The sequence below is a fragment of the Epinephelus fuscoguttatus genome, linkage group LG2 (assembly GCF_011397635.1).
Source record: "Epinephelus fuscoguttatus linkage group LG2, E.fuscoguttatus.final_Chr_v1".
In the NCBI taxonomy this organism is placed as follows: domain Eukaryota; kingdom Metazoa; phylum Chordata; class Actinopteri; order Perciformes; family Serranidae; genus Epinephelus; species Epinephelus fuscoguttatus.
The window spans coordinates 29,257,306-29,281,143 of NC_064753.1; the positions used below are offsets into that span (position 1 = coordinate 29,257,306).

The 23,838-nt window shown below is 41.6% G+C and overlaps 1 protein-coding gene across 2 annotated transcripts in view; it reads right to left on the reverse strand.

Annotated features, from left to right (window-relative positions):
• Positions 1-21,505, reverse strand: part of tub (TUB bipartite transcription factor) — an 80,869-nt gene extending 59,364 nt beyond the window's left edge. For both annotated transcript variants that reach the window (XM_049601025.1, XM_049601016.1), the window contains exon 1: positions 21,295-21,505. In XM_049601025.1, the coding sequence (XP_049456982.1) occupies positions 21,295-21,350 (56 nt within the window). In that variant the 5' untranslated portion in view covers positions 21,351-21,505. The remainder of the gene's footprint in view (positions 1-21,294) is intronic.
• Between the last annotated feature and the right edge of the window lie 2,333 nt (positions 21,506-23,838).

Genomic DNA, 23,838 nt, shown 5'->3' on the forward strand with positions numbered 1-23,838 from the left:
TTTCAAACTCAACGCTTCCTGTGACTGCTTAAAATTAAAAGCCCCTTAAAATTTCTGTTGAGAGAATCCCTTCATTTTCTAAACAGACTTTTATTGTGAAACATTTGCAGGAAGTTGTGGAGGATTCAGTGACTTGCATAGTTTGCGGTGCTTCAGATGTAGCTCCTGCCACCTGCTGGTGCTTTCTTACGTTTCTACAATAACATTTCAGTTGGCACATGAACAGCCACAGTCACTGAAATAATAGTAATAATGATAAAAAATAGGACAAGAATAATGCGATGACATCACACACGTCATGAAAGACGACCAGCGATGATTGGTCGGGGACCAATTTATAGTCTGTCACGTCTGTCGGCCAAGTCATGGTACAATTTTATGACTCCAAAATGGCCTATTTTGTCATAGCAACTGTCTGAACAAACAAAAATGTTGTGTAGTGTGAACGCAGCATAAGAGGAAGATTAAGGTGGTGAATGGGTCAAACAACACAGGACTTTACCCCAGGAGACCTGTTTTGTGTTCTGTGGGAGACAAAGAGAAGTTTGAGTTATTTTAAGGTACATCGTCAACATGTTTCTTTTACTTAACCTAACAACTTAACTTTACTTGCCTAAACCTAACTTATGTAACTTTATATTAAGTACGTAACTTTACGTTAAGTACATAGCGTCATTCATGAGGATATGGGTTAGATATCATACATACTGTTGTATGAGAATACATTGGTCTGGGAGACTATCGCTTACATCGGTTGATGCTGGTTAGTAATCACTGTGAGATTTTCAAACTGCAAGAATCAAACACGGTTGATATGACATGATTATTAAAATTTGAAACGATAATACTGTACTGACCGTCAGGAATTTGATCCTGCTTTATCAGGAAACCAGTAAACATTTCATGGTTTCATCCCTACGCCTGAGTACGAAAAGAATAGAACTGAACTGCTGATGGAGCACCGCACACACATCAGATTTATAATATAGAATTCAATCTCGCCAGCTATTTCATTTTGGTAGATGCTTAGGGAAGGCAAAGGGTCCTCATTTACTCAACAAGCTACTCATAAAGCAGTACCATTTGTCAATATTTGCTCTCACGTCTCAGGGTTTTTTTCCTTAGCCATCTATATGAGCCAAGGGCACAGCTGGATCGTCATGCTGCTTCAGACTCCCACACCTCACTCACACAAGGCACACCTGCTGCTGAGAGAGTAATTCAACACAAATCCACTTTGATGTGAAGGAGAAGCAACAACCTCTCCTGTTCTGATAAGAAAGCAAAGGCATCAAAGTGAGGAGGCTACAAACACCATCACGCCACTCGTACAGCGATTGTGATCTGTGGATGAAGGCGGTGCTATTCCTTTGATGAGACTGCCTTCACAAGTGTAAAAATAAAGGATTTGTTTCAGTCAGGAATGCCTAGCTGACAAAAAGATAACCTTTACTGATGGCATTTGGTAATCATTTATAAAGAAAACCCTTGATTTAACTTAAATATTAATGCATTGGTTTCCAATAGCATTTAATATAAATCACAATTTTTATGGTCGACTTTTTCTTTTTTGAATTAATAGGCATTTTTTAAAAAAAAAAAAATGAATTACCACATTCATGAGTTATTGTGTTCAGATGTTTCTGTTCACATTAAAAGCCTCCAGCACAGAGAAAAAGTCCGTTCACTATTCAAGGCTGCTTTTAAGTCATGGCTGCTGCTACAAGCTAGACACAAATGCAGTGTTTGGAGATTCAGAATAAGACATTGTTATCCATTTCTTTTCACACTGGATATGCATCACTGAGAAACTCGTGAAGCCTTGGCAAGACTGTCCCACTCAAGCACCTCCACACCTCCACACTGCATCTCCAGCACTTCAAAGATTATCTTCTAAAACTCTTCACTACAAAACACAATCATCAACTGTCGCTGGAGGACATTTAAGAGGCTCCGTCCTGCACTGTGTGGCTGATTGTCTTGTGTTGTCTGCATCTAAAATGTATTACGTTCATAAACCAAAAGGGGAACGACTCATTTACAATACCCCTTTCTCTGAATGAGACATTTCCTAAACCCAGGTGAGATTGAGAACTGAATTAGGCAACTATAATCCATGGAGTAAGTAGAGTTATATAATCATAAAATGCATGGAATCTTTGGTATAGGCACCATAGATTGTAGAAACAGTAACGTAACCAGAACCCAAATCAGGAGAGTAATCTGATGAACACAGATATGTAGGGATTACCTTTACAAGAATTTTTGTTTGAATGTAAAGTTGGTATGTTTTGGCATGCATCTCGATAGCTGTACACACCTACACCAATCAGCCAAAACATTAAAACCACTGACAGGTGACGTGAACAGCAATGATCATCTTGTTACAGTGCAATGTTCTGTTGGGAAACCTTGGGTTCTGACATTCATGTGGATGCCACCAGACATGCTCCACACACTTTAAAGGGAAATTTCGGATTATTTCAACCTGTCTCCTATCGTCCTAAATTTGTTTCAATTGACTAGTGACATATAAATAATAGTTAGCATGTTAGCCAATAGCCTAGATACAGCCAGGGCGCACAGTAGCGTCAGACCTGTTAAAATGTAAGTGAACGGGCAGTCTTCAAGTGCAAAGTTATTCCACTAAACAAGCTTTTTTTCCACAAAGACCGCCTCATATTGTTAGGATAAATGTCAGAGAACATATATAAAACAACATGTAAACGTGTTGTCTTACCTTACCGGTGTGGTGCCATGTTTGTTTACCATTTAGCTCTGATTTCCAAAGCCCGGCCAAAATATATCTCGCGAGCTCTAGATAAAGCCCAGCTGGATACTACTCCAGGTGGAAGTGTCTCGTCCTCAGTCACATCCAGACCTTGAAAATAAGGCTGCAACCAGTCCCATTCCTTGCAACAGAGGCATTCCTCTTCTGTGGGCACTGGGGCACAGCATTCACAGGTACGCCACCAATCTCCAGAGCTACGCAGCCTTGCAGCAGCCATTTCTCCTCTCTCGTCCTCTACCTGTTGCGCCTCTCTCTCTCTCTCCTCCTCCGTTCACGAAGCTCTTCGTCAGTGTATTGTGGCTCAAATAAATAAGGGCGGTCATCAAACTCTGCAATATCAAATTCCTCCTCCACAAAGTCGAAGTCTGGCAAAAAGTCAGCCATTATTCTGTAAATCTTTCATAAAATAAATGAATGTTGTTCTCATGATATTTCAGCCGCACTTTGGAAAGCAGAGCTAGATGGTAAACAAACATGGCACCACACCACATTTTCTATATGTTCTCTGACATTTATCCTAGCGATATGAGGCGGTCTTTGTGGAAAAAAGCTTGTTTAGTGGACTAACTTTGCACTTGAAGGTTGCCCGTTCATTTACGTTTTAACAGGTCTGACGCTACTATGCGCCCCGCTGTATCTAGGCTAACGGCTAACATGCTAACTATTATTTTTATGTCACTAATCACTTGAAACAAATTTAGGACGATAGGAGACAGGTTGAAATAAACCGAAATTTCCCTTTAACACCAGCGCCGACCAGGTACCACCCTTTATGGCAGTGGTACTCCCCAGTAGCATTGGTCCCCCAGCAGGACAATACACCATGCCACACCACAAAAAATGTTCAGGAGTGGCCCGAGGAACTTGACAGAGACCTCAAGGCATTGACTTGGCCTCCAAATTCCCCAAATCCCAGGCCCATTCCCAAACCACTCCCTACCCACTACAGTGTCACTCCAAATCAAGTTACACTCGCAGCTGTGGAGGGCACTCCTGATTAAGGGGAAGTGTATGAAAGAGAAGCCAAACCATGGGAAGCCCTCACCACTCTACCGGAAGAAGGAAGCAGATGTAACCATGGATACCGACAGATGCTTTGTGAAAGCAAAATAGAGCAATAGGCTATTAAAGAAACATTTAAATATTAATTAAAATGAGTTAAATTGGAAAAAAAAACTTTAATAAGTCATATAAGAGATACAGTGTGTAATCAAAGTAATTAACTTGTTCATATTTTCTAGACACAGTTCACACATTCACAGGTGAACTTTATTAATTAATCTGGGCAATCTTACTCCCATCCCTGCTTTGCAGCATTGCTCTTTTTAGTAAAGAGACTCATTTTTTATTCGTAGATTGATTAACTGCTTTGTTTTTTCTTCTGTCCCTGTGAACACATAATTATATATTTTTTAAAAATCATGAGAATGGGATGAGGAATTTTTTAGACCGTTTTAAATAGTTTATTTAAGCACATGTAGGTTTTCATCTTTCGACACCAAACATTCTGTGAGTTTGTTTGAGACTGTAAAGTCAGTGTGAGGAAAACAAATGTGAGTGTTTGATGCAAAATATTTACAAAATAGAAAGACGGAACTCTTACAGTAAGTTGTTTCCTCTATTGTGATGTTGCACTTCCTGCTGGGCTCATCAGAAGCCTGCACTGATGCACACTCGCTATCTAAGGGCTGAGCAGTCCACTCACACTCAGCGATAATTGGTTTGGGACAGCCCTTAATATGGCGGAGCTTGTGAGGGGTAGTGAATAGGGCGAGGGGATAGGGGCAGGTTTGGGACTGGGCCTAAGACACATGAGACGGCCTTACTCCGAAGCGTCACATAAAGCGACGCCCTTTTCTGATGACGACGCGACAGCTGGATCTGCTGCATAACGGAGCCAGCGTTTGGCGTACATCCCAAGTCACATTATTTTCGCTGATCAAAGCTGTAAACCTCACCCCTCGCTGTCATGACTTTGGTCACACACTTTTGCATGTATTACCATTGTTACTGAGTCATTTGCCGAAGTTTGTCGCAATTAAAGAATGGTCTGTAGCCCTGCCACTGTCACTGTGATGAGCATCATTATCATTATTATTATCATCATCATTATTATCACTATTATTAAATCCACTCGCCATCATTCAACAAGTCAGCTGCTGAGTAGTCTGGGGCCGTTAGTGGCCGTTTTGGTAAGGAAACGGAACCAGGGCGAGTGAGACAGGATCCGGAATTCGATGGATGTGCCTTTCCGTAAAAATAAAAGCACCAAGCTAATAAAAATGTGGTGAAACTTTTAATTTAAAGAATATAATTTACAAGAAAAGCCCCAAGCCATCGATTTTCTTACACCCCTCATCACCCCAAATCGATGGTGCGCCAGAATTTAAAGTTTTACTATGGTAAACACTTTTAGTTTGGTGAATTTGGTGAATACCGCATCCACTCCCTAGACCGGAACCAGAATCCAGACAAAATTCAGAGTGAATAGACACCAGGCTCTTCGCTTGAAGAGCCTGGTGATGCGAGGCTAGCTGCTGAGTGAATAAGACATATCAGACCTGTCAGTCTGCCTCAATCAATCAATTTCATTTATAAAGCCCAATATCACAAATCACAATTTTCCTCACAGGGCTTTACAGCATACAACATCCCTCTGTCCTTAGGACCCTCAGAGCGGATAAGGAAAACTCCTAAAAAAAACCCTTTAACGGGGAAAAAAATGGTAGAAACCTCAGGAAGAGCAACTGAGGAGGGATCCCTCTTCCAGGATGGACAGACGTGCAATAGATGTCGTACAGAACAGATCAACATGATAAATTAACAGTAATCCGTATGACACAATGAGACAGAAAGAGAGAGAGAGAGAGAGAGAGAGAGAGAGAGAGAGAGAGAGAGAGAGAGATGCAGGACAGACGGTAATGACAGTAGCTTTCAACAACATTAATGAAAGTAATAATATTAATTAATATTAATATTAATAATTAATATTACCTACAGGCTATTAAACATTATTCCACTCACATGACATGCAGGACAATTAATGATGGGCAAATGTGTTTATGTGTTTGTATGTTTGTGTGTGTGTGTGTGTGTGTGTGTGTGTGTGTGCACGCGCGTGTGCGTGCGTGGTGTTATATCAACACGTGTGATTCTGGACATGAGGAGCTACACATTTAACAGCCACACATCACTGACAGTCCACTGAACACCGCAACGGGTTGTGAATGAAATAAACTTAATTACAACATGACAGTCTTGCATGAAATATCATTAACGTTACTCTTTGCAGTCACGTAGGCATGTGAATTACAGCGTTTCATTGCAAAGAATGCATGTAACAGGTACACTTGCGCTGTTCCTCCGCCATCTCGTTCAAATGAGCCAGACGTAGGGGGGCGGGTATTTATACGTCAGGGCCTCAAGCTGAAGAAGACTTCCTGTTAGGAACCTCTCGTGTTACCTTACTCATCGCAATAGATCCCTCCTAATGCCTAACGCTAACTCCTTACTGGCAGGAATAAGAGACATGAGACGGCCTTAAAGATGGCGGACCTCGAACGACTTCCGGTTCAAGTAAGGAGTTAGGAGTTAGCAGTATAAAATTAAGAGACTTTGGACGTACCCCTTGTGTTTAGAGTGAAGAGAAGTTGCTGTACCCCTAAGTTGGGATGTGCTGGTACTGTCTTGTCGTGTTGGTAAAAATGAAACAAAGAGGAAGAACCAAATGTTGTAGCCCACAGCCCGAACTGGGGAACACCAACAATCAGAGGGTAACAAAGAAAAGAGGGTTACAATTACGCCAAATTTGTTTCAGTTATCACCTGACACGCCTAGGCCTCCATAGTCAATATGGGGAATGTTTCATACTCAGTTTCTGTATCCCTACGTTCACCTTTGGAGATACCCCACCTATAAGGGGAAGTCTCCTGCCTTATCTCTCCCCTTTTGCTGTTGTACTCCATGGAGAGGTAAGCAACATCACTCTTGTAGTAATATCTGTGGTTTAGTGCCCTTAAGCTGTTTATAAGTTAGTTTTTCATCTTAAACTTATTGTATAATATGCTAACATATTCTGGTGTCACTTAATTTGTGTATAGTGGATCGAATTATGTGGTCATAATTGAAGGAGGATTTTGTATTTGTCTCTTGCTGTCAGTCAGATAAAGACGGAGATCACCTCCAGAGACATCCATGGTCTGGATCTCTTCATATCAACACAACACAGACAACACTAGAGTCCACCAGTTACACAGAGTAAGGCATCTTATTTGGTTTATTCCGTTTGAAGTCTAACAAGCTTATCGATCTAAATAATCAATTTCAAGTTAAAATTTAAATAGATATGTCGATAATATATAAATAGATTAGTTAGATGCCTGAATGGATAAATGTATTGGACTGGCATACCTCCTTTTTATAAAGATCAATCATGAATTTAAAGAAGACCATTTATTGCTGATGAGGGAAGCCTTCAATAGAATTCAAGTGCTCAGGGCTGTTCTCTTGTCAGAAGCGCTGTACATTAGCTAACTGCTCCTCTACATGCAAGCATTAATCATACTAATCATTGCAATGAATATGTATGAAGTGATGTTTAAGTGAGTCTTTGCTTTCAGAGCTCATGGCCTGCCAGCATCGCCACCACAGCAGAAACTGATTGCTCCCTCGCAGCAACAGAGAGCCAAAATATACAGAGGGAGACGTCAGAGAGGGAGCTTCTCCACCTTTGCATCTGATGTTGGAGCTACAGTAGACGACAAGGTCACCCACTATAATGGCTCCAAACATTGCCATGAGGACAAATGGGCTGCAGATTCAGGGACAATGTCAAATCAAAAACACATTCAAAAATCTGAAACAACAATGGAGACATGCTGCACATGAAAAAAAAAACTGCTGCTGCCAAAGCCAAAACAAAATACAAAAATACAGAGGCAACGCATTCAATTCAAGAACACATACATTCTGAAAACAAATGCAACAGAAAAACACTGCAAACACAGTCAACACCACAGTAGTTTTCCAGGCCACCATACAGATCCTATTTGTCAGCAACATTACAAGAGGTGCAACTTCACACCACAGCAGCAGGTCAACCGGCTTCACCGTTTCCCCAGACGATGAGAGAGTTTTTCTTTTTAACTGCAGAGGAAGGATTGGACTGACAGGCTGGCTGCCTCTCTGAACTCTACCTGACTCTGACTCTGACTCTAAACTTCACCTCAGTGGATCCAGAAGCACACGCAACATTTCCCTCCTTACCTTATCTGTTCACTGATCTCTCCTCCGTCTGTCCACTATATTCACTCATCATTTATTTGTCACATTAAATCATACAAGTTACAACTCCCAAAACATAGGCATTAGCTGAGCAGCTATGATTCTGTAAAATAAACTGACAAGTTATTTTATGACCACATTAAAAAGTCAGTGTAAAGTCTGGCATTAGGTGTAGATCATTATTCATATCGTGTTCTCTCAGCCTGTGTTTTTGTGCCTGTCTGGCTTTTAATTTGTTACCTTCAATCACCTTAATCAACCCGGTTGTTTTAATACTACAGAATCTGCATTTAATTGCAGTTCTTTGAGTTCAGTTCTTCTCAAAACAAAATTTGTCCTCAGGAGGCAATTTGTACAGGCACACAGAGCAGTGCAGTAAAGCAGCTTTGGGGAAATTTGTCCATTATCTTTAATCTTAATACTTATGGAAAAACGTTGCAGGAGTTTAGTATTATCAGGCGGTATGTTTTAAAGCAGAGTTTGCTCCCTGCACTGTAGCTATTTGGCTGTTTACACCCATCCCTAGGATGCATTATTGTGACCCCCACTGTGTGCTGTAATTGGCTGGTGCTAATCACATTGACATGTTGAGGTCAGTAGCTGTCAGGATTAGGGCAAAGAGGTCATTGTTAGAGGTAGTGCTAGCCAGTCTAGGGGTATTCTCTGAAATTAAGGGGTCCATGTCATTGGTTCGACAGCCCATTGGTTCGACATCCCATTAGTCCGACTGTCCGCGGTGCTGAACGGCTCGCAGCAGGCGTATGGTGCGCCGCGACCGGCTTGAGGCGAAGCAGGCTCACGGCTTATGTGTTTGTCACTTTCTTTTTCATTTTAACCCACACCATGATCTTTTCCTGACCGTAACCAAGTGGTTTTTGTGCCTAAACCTAAAAAGACCTTAACCACAGGACATCATGATGATTTCAAAACGGACTTCGGAACAATGAGTTTAATATGGTCGAAACAATGGGATGTCGAACCAATGGGCTGTTGAACCAATGGGCAATTCCCAGATTAAGTTGCAAGTTTTATTCACAAAAAATGCATTTAATCATTTACACAATAAAAGCTAAGGTACGACCTCTATTGAACCTGCGAGATGCTGAGAAGCTTGTCCATGCTTTGTTTCCAGTCGTCTTGACAACTGCAACGCCCTACACACTGGCCAACCCAAAACTGCCGTTGCAAAACTACAGACCATTCAGTATGCTGCTGCTAGGGTTTTAACAAAAACTAAAAAGAGAGACTGGCACCCAGTATCTTTTAGAATTGATTTTAAAATCCTTCTATTGGTTCTTAAAGGGATAGAGCACCCAAAAATGAAAATTCAGCCATTATCTACTCACCCTCATGCCGAGGGAGACTCAGGTGAAGTTTTAGAGTCCTCACATCACTTGCGGAGATCCCAGGGGAGAGGGGGTAGCAACACAACTCCACCTAATGGAGGCTTATGGCTTTCCAGATTCAAACGTCCAAAAACACACAATTGAAACCACAAAATATCTCCATACTGCTCGTCCGTAGTGATCCAAGTGCCCTGAAGCCCCGACATAGCGAAAGCACGTGAACACACATGAAGACGGTCCCCATGTCTCACGGTCTCACGCAAGCACGCACATGCGAGCGCGGTGCACAGAGAGATAGTTAGAGCTACAGGCTACAGTGAGGCTAAAAACAGAGTTCAAATGACGTTTTTCCAAACAACTTATGTCGGGGCTTCAGGACACTTGGATCACTACAGACGAGCAGTTTGGAGATATTTTGTGGTTTCAATTATGCGATTTTGGACATTTGAATCTGGGGCGCTGTAAGCCTCCATTAGGTGGAGTTGTGTTGCTACCCACTCTCCCCTTGGATCTCCGCAAGTGTTGTGAGGACTCTAAAATTTCACCTGAGCGTCCCTCTACATATGGGTGAGTAGATAATGGCTGAATTTTCATTTTTGGGTGCACTATCCCTTTAAGGCTCTTGATGGCATTGCCCCCTCCTATAGAATAGACTCCCTATCACCTTATGTCCCTCTACGAACCCTGAGATCCTCCACAGCTGCTCTTTTAACTGTTCCCAATGTCACTACAAAAACCTTTGCTTCTTTTAGCTACTACGCCCCAAAAATATGGAACACCCTGCCTTTAGATATCAGACTTGCTGGCTCAGTGGACAGTTTCAAACGATGACTCAAAACATATCTTTTTAATTAATATAGCCTATAACTAGCAGCTATCTCTGTTAATATGTATGTTTTTCAATCATTTAATTAATTGACTGATTAATGAATTTTTTTCTTTCATTTCTCCTTGAATGTGTGGTATAGTTGTACGGTTTTATTTCTTTGCTGTTCGACTCTGTCACTGAATTGTAAAGCTTTGTGCTGCATTCTGTGCATGAAAGGTGCTATTAAATAAAGTTCATTCATTCATTGATTTAGGAGAACAAAAAACACACAATTACACTGCCAGAAAGTCAAGTGGTGTATAAAGAGTGACATAATCCATGGAGGGAGTAAAAGGTGGTGGGTGAATGTTTCAAGCACAGGACATCCACATTCATACATGAGTCGATGTTCACTTATTATTTTCAGATTTTAGGATGTATAAAGTGGCTGAATAGCTGAATAGACCCGTTTGTGTTTAAGTCATATTTCCACATTGCTAGGACACCCATGAATATACCTGTATGTAAATAGCCACACTAGCTATTCCACCCTGTGTGCAAACAGCATTGTTGGCTACTGACATCTGGGTGCAGACAGCATCTGCCATTTTAAAATTATGTGATTTTGTTTTGCATTAGTTAAACTCTTCCTGGAGGACATCTGAGGACAGGTGAAAAATATGCGGGCAGTAAAGGTAAACGCCAAGTCCTGCTTAGGTGCCACTAACGATGGCCAAAGTACATTTCTTACTCAGGAAACATCTGACATTTACAATTAGCTTACCCAACACCTGGATAAAAGACGCACAGAGAGGTATAAGGTGTTGACCTGGTTAGGTTGTTTGAGATTTTTAAATCCATCAAGTCCAATATCACAAAATGCCACACAGGATTTTAACAGTTGGGGCCACAGCTACAAATGATCTCAGGAGGTGTCGCAGCATAGACTAAAGCCTGGAGGCTTTGTTTGGTATCTGTGGTTACTACAGAAACAGGTGGACAGTGACTAAGCTATGAACTGCACAACATAATGACAGCAGTGCTGCAGAGGGGTTGTTGAGCTGGAGAGTCTGGAGGTCTGATGAATAAGACATGACAGGCCTCATCACCACAAACGACAGGTTGGAAATTGTGTTTTTCATCCAGGTTTGCAAAGGTGAAATAGTCCACAAGCACGCCACAACAACAACAACAACATGTTGTAGTAGTCTCCTGCCTGTACTGCAGCAGTTACCAGTATCAAGCCTGCTTTTCCAGGCTCATCTCTCTTCAAAAGGATACTTTGCCAATTTCCACCAGCTTTGTATTATAACAATGTGGCTAGTATGTGTAAATGAGTTGTGGTAAACCTCCCTCCATCTCACCAGCACCCAGATCTCTTTGATCATCTTTATCAACTCAAATCAGCTGGATGACATTTGCTGGCTCTTCAGGCTGTTGCTTGAACTACAAATTTTATTTCAGCAATTTTGTATGCTCACAGACACAGAGATTATAAAAGTGACTGAAGGAGAGACTTGCCCCTTGCTCTCGCGCTCTCAAACTCAGAACAAACTGTAAAACTAGGCAGTGTTGATGAAATATAAACCAAAGCCCTTTTTAAAACAGGAATTGTGCAAATTTGTAGGAAAGCCCAATCAGTCTTTTTTCAGCCTTGGCAGTATAAAAACAAGTGAAGCAAAATGCCGCCTGCCTACTTTTGTTTATACAGAATGCGCCTTTTTCGGGGCAATGGGGGGCTTGAGCAGGTAACAAAACATGTAGCTCAGCGTGTGACGTAAACAGTGATGTGGGAGGGAAGCCGCGGCTGGTCAGTCCTGCGGCAATTCTCTCACAAGTCGGCCTGTTCCTCACCGTTCCCATCATCTGACGGTTAATGTCCTCTTCATTTGTGAGGGCAAGGAGGGCGCACAATTCTTTGTGTCCCCAGTTGCTCATGTCTGTCAGGTTTGCATTTCTCTCTTGCTACTAGTACTAGCTGCTCGCTAATTCCTGCTATCAGCTGTATCCTGTTTATCCACCGCCAGTGGCTTGCATGTGCGGCATCATCAACAGCCCCTCTCACAAGTCATCAACAGCCCCTCCCGTGGCGGAAGGCCTCCTCAGTCTTTTTAATCTAAAAGGGTTCCGCCAATATGATTACCCTACGTGGTGGAAAATTGGGCGCCTCGAATCAACTCGCCAATCCGGCTCTGTGTATCTAAACGCTTGCAGCTTGCCAGCAAAACGGCCCAACATTCGCCGAAAATCTGGCAGCGTAAAAGGGGCTCAAGATAATGTGACTGTATTTCCTGATCCTCGCCTAAACCAGTGGTTCCCAACTGGTGGGTCCCAAAAGTGGGTCATGGGTTCATCCTGAACGGGCCGCAAATGACTCGTAAACATGCCGAGCTTGTAAAAACACACTTTATTTTTAAGTACACTGAATTTCCCGCACAGAGCTTTTATTCTGAAGTGCTGTTTCCTGCTGTACAGTGAGTGACTCACGGGCAGCTACTTGACAGAGACAGCAAGCTAGCGCGACATCATGGCCAAATGCAAGTATGATGCTGAATGTGTTAAACTGTGTGGACCTTGAACTGATGACTAAGGACAAATCTGGACCCTGTGGCTGAACCAGTTGGGAACCACTGCCCTAAACTGTTTTCAGAAACATATTTTAGCATACAGTTTAATGTAATCCAGGATTGTTTGCTACCAGCTAGCCACCACATTGCTTTGAGTCGAAATAGCCAATCTTGGGATACATCACCCACCACCGGGAGTGTTTATTGGTCCGTGGCAGTGCAGTGCATTCTAGTAACGGTAGATTTTCTACCTCTTGAGCAACAGTCCATTTTCTCAGTTTTCTCTGGTCATGCAGCACCAATTTCAAGTGTATTTGCATCTCTCTACTGCATAGACAGCCAAGTATTATGAAAAGACCTTCTTTCCATCGGTGAGAAGCCTCTTAAAGACGGTACACAGAGTATGAATGATTCAAGACGTACCAGTGAGAGTCAGACAGTGAAGGGCAGTGGCTCTGTTTATTAAAAATGTCTAGAGGAGAAATCATGTTCTTAGTCAGCATCTTGTGGATTAGGACTTTTGCCGCAGTGACTGAATAATACCCCGCCTCAGTCGGTAAAACACACACTTAACATTTTTGCTACACAAGTAACACCACCTAAAGATGGTGCTTGTTGTTCCATCTAATACTTTGATTCGCCGCAAATACCTCTACAAACTCTAATCAGACTGTCATGACAACCACATTCAACTTTCATTCTCTGCTCTGCTTCTGGCTCAGTTTTATTTCATTATTATTTTTTCAACTATTAGAAATGTGGGGTTTTTTTTTTCATAATGGCCCTGACAGTCTTCTTGGATGGAGACAGATGAATCAATCTCAAACCATTTATTTGGTTGCAATTTTCACTAAGGTACATGGTTCTTTTATGACTCAACTTTAAAGCCACCCACAATAGCCCCAAACACACGATGGATTCCCACTTCAGGAGCTTGCAGCGATTAATGTGTATGACTTTGTGTGTAGCTGACTACCAGTGTTACAAATGCACTCGTGGAGGAGGGTCTCTTACAAATCTGGTGCTTAGGACTGGTTCGGTTTATAAATAGCAAAATGCATTACTCTGTATGTACTGCAAATTAATGCCAGAATCCAGTCAGGTTACAGCTTCTGCAAGGCAATAGAGAGGGGATACACAGATGCAGACTGAATGTCAACAGCTCTTGCTGGTGCCAATTCACACCTGCACCACGAGCTGAACAGACACGAGCACACCTCGGATCTCATCTGAACCACATTCATGCATAGTAGCTATTCCGATACACAGAACAAAACAACACTCTATGAAATCACTTCACAACCATACTCAAGGCAACTTCTTGCTGCATGTCTAAATTAATTGTTTAATGTTTTATGCTGCGTTCACAAGCAGATGGAGAAAAAAACCTTTTCGGACAGCACAGGAAAAACAAACTACCAGTCGGATGAAATGGCGGGGCAGTAAAACGAAACATGCATGATGATATGTTGCAATGGGGATTTTGAATTGTTTACAAAGAATGGAATACAATATATGAAATTAAATTTTTTTGGTAATGTCCAGAAGTTGTCCAGATTGTGTGTTCACCTTGTGTGTGGAAATACCCTAAAATTCAGATGTTAATTCCATCGTGGATGGTTAAAATATCTTAACTTTGAAAGGCAGTGCCATCTTTTGTTACTATTGCCAGTATTCTCTGCCAGATTTTGCGGTCATGGTCACGTCTCCTAAAATAATATCCAGATTGCCGTCTACCTTCTCCCTAATTTCATGTGAACACAGCATCATTGTCAGGAGGTAATTCAAGTTAGCGGCACAGATTCCAAATGATCACAGCTGAAATTCTAAGACATTAAGACAGGCTAAGGCCACTGAATAAACAATGCAAAGCCTCCCAACAAACACAGACTGAGACGTCTTTCACACCAAGCCAGCAAAGTCTAGAAACACTGTTTACATGTGAATGCAATGTGCATCCTCACTATAACATGTCAGGTCTTTTTTGAAAGATTTACATTGACAGTAAAATATTCTAACAGTAGGAAAACTGTAAATAACGCGCATCAGGCCACAGCCCAGTTATTCTGCCGAGTCTGAGCAGGTTAAACCCTACGTCCTTCGACAGTGTCTTACATCATTGTTTTCCAAAACCTATGTCTTTTCCTGTCCTTACTAAGAAACTGGCAGCGTCACAATATACCAGTATTGACGGTAACTGTGATATTTAAAAATAAAATACTGATATCATGTTTATGATACACAGATGATTGTAATGTGTCAATAATCCAGTGCTTCTTAAATCTTTTCTTTTCTTTTCTAACGGGCTGCCTTTTTGCTATCCATTAAGTGCAACTGCTGAGTTAAAGATGCATTTGATTTAATGCATTACTTTTTTCCAAATTTTCCATAGATAATAAAGTGACTGTGAATATTTTTTGCAATCAACATGTGGTGAAAATCTTATAGTATGCCAGGACTATAAACCCCAATCACTGTTATTAGATTTAGCCACTTTGGAGACTGTTTGTGGGGCATGAAAAATGCCAGCTTCGTGTGTAAGGAGGGCTAAATCATGATTTATTTATTTTATTTTTTTATTTTTATATACTTTATTAATGACACAGATACTGTGAGAAAAGATGTTCTCTTGTCTTTATGCTCTGCCTGTCTGGCTTCAATACTAGCCTTGAGCTTTTGTGCAACTAGTTAGGAGATTGACACCTAACCTAATTCGAAGTCATATTTACAAACAGAATAAAACACAAGCTCTAGGGTGAAATTAAAATTAAATAAAGAAGGATGAGGATTCCACTGCTTTCTCTATTTCTATACCTGTTTATCCTGGGCAGTTTGAACGTACAGTGCACACAAGGAAGATCTGACTAATCCTTGTCTTTGATTTAAGACATGGTCACTGTGTACTGAGCTCCGAAGGCTCTGAATTGTATCTTGTCAGCCCACCTTGCCCCTCCATCTCTAGGATGCAGTGTTTACTGAGTGGGTGCCAGGACACAGTGTGATTGTACATCCTGTAGGTCCAAATACGAACAGACTCCACCATGAATTGCAGTGCCTGCAAAAACACATCAGCAAGATTTGGTTGTTCTCTAAACTGTAGAGGTCTTATGAGTATGACTAAGCTTTTTCACTGATCTGACACTGTGAATTCAAGATACATATAGTCAAACCCACAACTGCAGTTCAACATGGAGTTTCTTTGCTGCATTACGCTGATGACATCTGTTTGGCAACCCAAGCTACTGACCTGGCCTCTTTGGAGCAGGTGCTCAGTGAGGACTTTGCAAAACTGGACCAGTACTGCAAAGCCTGGCGCCTACAACCAAGCCCAGCAAAAACAGTCTCTAGTGTTTTCCATTTTCGAAACTCAGAAGCTGCCAAACAATTGGACATCAGACAGAGTGGACATCAGTTCAGACAAGCCCCTAATCCAACATAACTGGGAGTGACTCTGGACAGGACACTGCCTGCCTGAACACCTTAAAGGAACGGCAGCAAAGGTGAAATCCAGAAACAACCTCCTCTGCAAACTTGCAGGTGCAAAATGGGTGCAGCAGCCCCCACACTGCGCACCTCAGCTTTGGCCCTGTCATATTCTGCAGCAGAATACTGTGCCCCTGTCTGGTCCAGGTCACCCCACACACACCACATAGACACGCAACTTAACACCACTATGCGAATCATAACTGGGACTATTCGTTCAACACCACTCCCCTGGCTCCCTGTCCTATCTAACATATCCCCCTCAACATCAGACAAACTGAACTCATCTATTGGATGCTCCAAAAGGTCAAAGACTCCCCCTATTTACCAATCCACGCCGTCATCTTCAATCCACCACCTGCTCGTCTCCAATCTAGACGTCCAATTTGGAAGGACCCCCCACCCACTGACTTTGATGCCCTGTCTGCCTGGGTGACTGAATGGGAATCTGAAGACATCCCAAACAAACATCTAGTATCAAACCCGACTCAACCAGTCCCTGGCACCAACCTCCCAAGGAGACAGTGGTCCACCTTGAACAGATTTAGGACTGGTCAAGGCCCCCGCTTGGCCAGCCTTTACAGATGGGGGAGCAGCCTGAGCCCACTGTGTGCTTGGAGAGAGGAGCAAACTATGGAGCATATTATTGAAGCCTGCCCTCTGCACAGACTAAAAGGAGGTCTAGCCTCCATAATATAGATCAAGAGGCTACTGCTTTGTTTGAGAATTTTGCATTCGCTAAATAAATAAAATTTGCTGCATTTTATCTCACCAAAGAGGGAAAAAATCTCAAAAATGTAACTGTCAAGTATCAGCTGAAGCAACTCATTTTGCTGGCAGTCTTTATCAGCTATTGGTAACTCCGTGAGTTGGTAAAACGAACAATGAAACGTGGCTAATGAACTCACTTTGCTGAGCAGTCAGCACTCATCTTAAATGAGACTACCAGCTCCATCCCCATGGTTTTAGCTAGGGAATGTCACAAGGATGTTTTAAGCTGCTCAGAGCCCAACAAAAATATATATTGTATGGTTGGATTTCTACTCTGAATGTACTCGTAAATCATGAGTATAATTTTTTTTCCTACAAAAAACATGAGTAAACTTATCTTTCATGAATATTTTAGTTATATAAAGGAATAAAGTGACGCTGTAAAACACATTATATATGTATATATTTTGTATTGCATTTGTCATCACAACCAAAATATTCTCAATCTCTTAAGTATCTGGAGAAAACAGTGTGTTCAAAACCTCCTGAGATGAATGTTCTGTGTGCATAATCAACAGGACGCATAATGAGCTGATTTTATCATGAGAATCGGAATTAGTATTTCCCTATTTAAACAGTATTTCTCAATTTACTCTCAGGTGACATTCAGATCCACCGTCCATTCCAATGGACAGATGTTTTTGAAAAAGCCTTGAGTAAAACCTATAAATCTTTCATAAGATATTTTTCCATGTATAAGTAATATAGCATCTCGTCTTAACTTTAAACAATTTAAACACAGATTATGTACCTTAATAATGTGATTAATAGATTAAATGTGACTTGCCTTTTCTCCTTTCTCACAGTCCGCCATGCTTGTAAAAGAAGGGGAAGTGGCTCAACTGCAGTCCACTTTAGATGATGTGGAACACTGTGATTGGGTTACAGACATCCAGTCAAAAAAGTCTGTGCATTTAGGTGGAGTCAGGTGACAGTAATCACAGATCTAGACATCCTAGAAAAGTTAGGTGCATTGGAATGGACGGGGATCTTAACAGGCTAAGCTTGTGCTACTTTGGTACAAATTTTCTCATTTTACAGGTAAACAGTACACTAAAATATGTTTCTGAAAACATTTGAGATGAGAAATAAACTCCTGATTTGAGCGCTGCCTAATTTGACAGTTTGTCCCAGCTGACAAGCAGTGGTTGACATGATTGACAGCTGCGTGACAGACTCCTCAGCTCTGGTCTGTTGTTTTCCATGACGATCTGCCTCATATTATACTGTGTGTAAGCAGTGACAACTTCAGCAAATATGACAAGAAGTTATTTTCATAACCAACTGTAGCTTTAAAGGCTCAAAGCAGCCACACAGGTGCTCTTTCTCATTGTGTCTGATGAGCTCTCTGCTCAGGTTGACACTGGGTGAAGCAGTGCTGGAATTACTTGAGGCCCCCAAAGTCATGAACCAATACGAAACATAAAGGTGTGGCCTCTGCTACCCTAACAGGGGATATAACAATAATAGAAGGGACAGATGCCATTTTTTCTGCCCCTTAGAGAATCTGTGCCGCCACTGGAGACGTATCTGCTCTTTGACAAGGTACGACGTATGCAAACCTCCTTTATGTTACAAATGAGCTGCCAAAAAACACAGACAAGAAAAAACAACAACCAGCATCACCTGCACAGATCTCACAAGGAATTGTTATTTTTCATTCAATAAAGCCCCTCTCACACTTGACAAAAACAACGCTAACACCCACGAACAGCTAGCTTTTGTCTCTAGTGGGAAAGGTTACAACTGGCATTCGTTCCCAGAACAGATAACTCTGCAGCGCTTGCACACTACGAGTCACATTCACCCATTCACACACACACATTCATACACCAGTGGCTAAGGCTGCCATACAAGGTGCCACCTGCTACTCAGTTTTTAACACACTCACACACCAATGGAAGCATCATCGAGAGCAATTTGGGGGTTCAGTATCTTGCTCAAGGATACTTCCGACACTTCGACGGGGATCGACACGCTGATCTTCCGATTGGTAGACGACCCGCTCTACCTCTGAGCCACAGCCACAGAATGACAGGTAAGGCAGCAAAAGTCCAAGTAGAAGGGGTGGTGGATGGGTCCAACAAACATCAACTTTCAGGAAAGCGGTGTTGCATCCCATAAGGTTATAAAGCCAAACTCTTTTTTCCTGAACCTAACCATGTGCGTTTGTTGCACGTAGTGTGTTTATTTTGATAGAGACTGTATGTAAACGTTAAATTTCCTGTGAAAGAACACAATGCTTGTAAAAGGCATAACTCTGTACCAGAACGCCAGCAACCAACGCACCCAGGGTACCTTGCACGTCGCATCTGGATGTTGAAGTTCCATGACCAAACGCCGATATGTGACATGGTCAATGTGAGAATGCATTGAATAGAGACTGATTAAGTAAGAGATATAATAAAGATGTAACCATGTTACATTTTCATTGGCCTCCATGCTGGTTCCTACTGTTTATTAACCTGTTGTCTTGCACGTTTGTGATGTTAAATGTTACACACAAGCAAGAAAAAACAGAAATGCATACTCATCTACTGCAGAGTCCTGAACAAGGCTCTAGTCTACTGGCAATGGGAAAGAAGTCTATCACCAATCCTTCATGGGTTTTCGTGCATGTACTCGCTAATTTTGGTGGACAAAGGGTATAAGATAAAGGCGTAAACCAGTGACCTCAATTTGACCCCTGTTGCTAATATCCTGTGCCTGTAAGAAAGTGTTATATTAACATTACAATTTGGTGTTGGTTGGATTGATTTTGGCCTCAAGATGGAGTTAATAATTCATTAAAATAGTCCACTCTAATTTAATCGCCTCCAGTATGACTATCTCTCTGTGAAAGCTGCTCACCTACATTTGTGAAACACGTACTACAAAGTGAATTAATACCACGAGGTGTTATTGGTTTTCTGGGGGGGAAAAATAACATATAATTTTGCTGTGAAAACAAACACTTAATGCACAGACTCTGGCATCTCTTACAGACCAAAGCTGCTTGCACACAGTAAACATGATTTCAGTGAAATCTTAGGAGGGTAAGATACCACTGGCTCTACCGGCAGTCTCTTGGGATGTCCAAGCACAGATTCAGAATACCAATTATATTGTCCGAGCCAGCATAAACAGGGCTGTTAGGGTAAAACCTGCCCTATTGATGGAGCCCCTGCTGATCAATGATACAGCCACAGTATCTCCACAACCATCCATTGTGTTTCAAAATGTTGGCTGAGCAGGAAATTGATCAGCTAATCAGGTACTGTATGTTTTGATATGTCTTGGCTGGTGAAGTATTCCTACAGATATTTGTGCTTTTGGGAGATGCATTTGTGCAGAAATGTGTTTCTTCATATTGGACATTACAGCGTGTTTTCTCCATGTAAGAGCCATTTTCCCAAGTCATGACTATTCAAACTGACTGACTCATTCACACTTATTTCTGACATTATGTTGATGACATCACACACAAAGTGGACATTTTGTCGTCCTCCTTTGTGATACTTATTTATCAAATGTCTCATAGATCACACCTCGGAAAACAATCCTCCACTTGCCTCTATTTTTAATCCCTTGCAAAAAAAATTGTTAAGAAATCCGGCTACTGTCAAGGACCGCCGTGACTCCATGTTTTTTAATCATCTGAGCTCCATGTGTTCATACTCCACGTCTCTTAGAATTTGTCCTAAAATGTGAGGTCTTGATCACAGTCACACTCCCTGCTGAGACGTATCCTGCCAACTTGCTGACTAATGAGTCCAGATCTGTGATTGAAGCACTTTAGCTTGTGTACACAGATATTCTGCCACTGTGCGGATGGGTATTGGACTACTGAGTAAATGAAAATTGTCACTTCTCTAGCATATGTAAGTTTCAGACAGATAGATAGATAGATAGATAGATAGATAGATAGATAGATAGATAGATAGATGGAGTATTATGGAAAAGCAAAAGTACTATGAAAGCCACAGACAAATCTGTTCCTATGAATGTTGTGGTGGGCTGTGTTGGATGATGGAAGATTTGTAAATACAACATTGACATACAGACACAGAGGGAAGCCAGCACACACACAGTATGATGCTTACAGGCTACTTACACACTCACATCACATCTCTGTCGTCCAAATCAGCACCTGTCACCAAACTGAGGGGGGAGTTCCCTCCAATAAACCAAACGCAATAGACTTAAGATGAAAGCTGGCGTTTCAAACGTAGGCTCCACTTGTTATTATGGGGACAGCTCGCTTACCTGTCATAGCTCCACCTACTGTAAGACATGCTCCTGTTGCTGCTGACTCCCTCCATGTCTCCGGCGAACTGAGCGGACTGGACCGGGTGGTGAGACGGCCGAATGTGAGCGTGAAGCCTCCTCTCTCCGTCCTCACTGAACCCAAGCCAAACACGAACTAGAGGAGCCGAGTGAATGAGCAGCAGAGAGGCTGTGCGGAGGCAGACGCTCTCCTATGGGCTATACCACCACAGAGAGGGGCGCGCGAGCTGTCTGCTCAGCTCACGGTGCGCGCGCGGATGCTGATTTATTTCATTCACGCGGACCCACACAACGCTGATTATTTTTTTTTTACTGGTAATTTCCTCACTGACTGTGTCAAAAGTCTGAGTTGACGCCACATCTCAATGGATTAAACTGTGGTTTGTGTATTTTGATTATTGGCATCTCGTGATTGTTTGATAGCCAATAGCAATTAACCTCCCCACTCATTTGCTGATCAATACAGAAAGCCGGATAGTAGCTGTGTTGTAGCCCACAAGCACTGTTCTGTCTGTTCATTTATTTTTCAAATGCTGAATCAAGCTGTGTGTGGATGGGTGCACTCTGAAGAGGTAATTGGCCATGGATGTAATTTCATGTAAATTAGAAAAGGCCCAATTTTTGTATTTTCCACAGGATCAGGCTCGCACACAGCTCCTTGCCTTGCTTACTGCATGCAGGTTAAGACTCCTGCTTCTCCAGGATCACTAATTGGATGTCTGCACAACTGTGATTTTGTGCAAACATGGAGACACTTTAAAGTATCCTATCATTAAGTGAACCAATCCAGAGAGGGAAGATGGGATTGAGGGCAAAGGGCGCGCAGGAAATCCACTTGAGCCGCCATTTTAATACTCGATGAGTCCCAGTATCTGCTACTGAGTAGCTCTTAGTTAAGCTAACAAATGAACATAAAGGACACCAGAGCTGTGGAGGTCCTCCAACCCTCCCACACTTACCTTATTTTCTTTTGCCTATATTTAGGGGTCCAAGCAGCGACACCCGCTCAACACATTATTCTTCTTTTGTGTTATTTCTATCTGCTAAAAGTGTCAATGCTGTAAAAAAGGCAACTCACCAACATTGGCAGGTGGGATACAAATTCCACCCACTGGTTAGGTACGTGTTTTTCCAATAATTTCGAACAGAGCTTGGCTTTGAGTCAAAATATATTTTACCATTTCAGTCTCTCAATTCCTCTGCATCTTTGCTTCAATGGTCTTCTGCACTAAAAAGGTCAAATTTTATGACTTTTTCCTCAGTTTCCTCTAAATCCTGTTTTTGAGAACCAGTCAGAGACCATTCATCCAGTTGCATTGAAACTTTGCCAGTGCAATCATCTACAGACATCACTGATCTAAAGATATCAAGGAAATATCCATTTATCAATCCTTTATACGGTTCTGAAATTATCTTTTAAACCTGTCTTAATGTTCAATATTACATAAATGCTCATAAATCAACATTGGTTTAAGTGATTGTAACCATACCTGGTGCACGTGTTCAGATGCTTCATCCGAGCTCAAGATATTCTGCCACTTGGGGGCACCACAAAAAGTTTTTAATCCTCTAATCAGCTGCAGCGATTTGTACAAAATTCTGTTTGCACCATCTAAAGTCATCACTCTGTCAGTGCACAAAGTTTGGAAATGATTGCTTGAAGTGGGTGTGGCTTATTACAAGAAATATAATTTTCTAGACATTTCACATTAAAAACTTAAAAAAAAATCATAATAATTGTTATTTGTTTTGTATAAACATTTTCTCTTTTTTTTTTATCTAATATTCAAATAATTGTCACCAAAATATTTACCAATATACCAGTAGAATGATGTGTAATTTATTTATGTATTTATTTTAAAATGTCTCCACAGATACTTTGACTGTTTAAAATAAAAAAGATAAAAAATGGTAGAAACCTCAGGAAGAGCAAAATATACATAGACATGGAATACATTCCAGGTCTTTAACAAAGTAAAAATTCAGTACACTTATAATTATGTGAAACACGTCTTCACTGAAGTATATAAGCTATATAAAATGTTTCCGAAAGTGGATTTACATACTTCAGTAGAGTATCAGCATATTGCGATGACCATGATGAATCTTTTTTCTTTTTTTCATTTTCATTTTTCAGTTTTAAAGAACACCAAGAGTTCCAAATAGCATCCAAATACTTGCATTCTGCTTTGGCCCTGGCTCAGTGCTGCTTACAACTTTAATATATTGCGTCTTTACCACAGCCAAGACTGGCAGATGTCTTTCTCTTTCTTAGGGGTGACTGTGGCTCAGGAGGTAGAGTGGGTCGTTCACTAATCGGAAGATCAGCAGTTTGATCCCTGGCTCCTCCAGCCCGCATGTCAAAGTATTCTCAGGCAAGATACTGAACCCACATTGCTCCTGATGGCTGTTCCATCAGAGTCTGAGGGCATTTAAGCTGAGTAGCAGGTGGCACCTTGTATGGTACCCTCAGCCGCATGTGCATGTGTGAACGTGACATGTATTGTTAAAGCACTTTGAGTG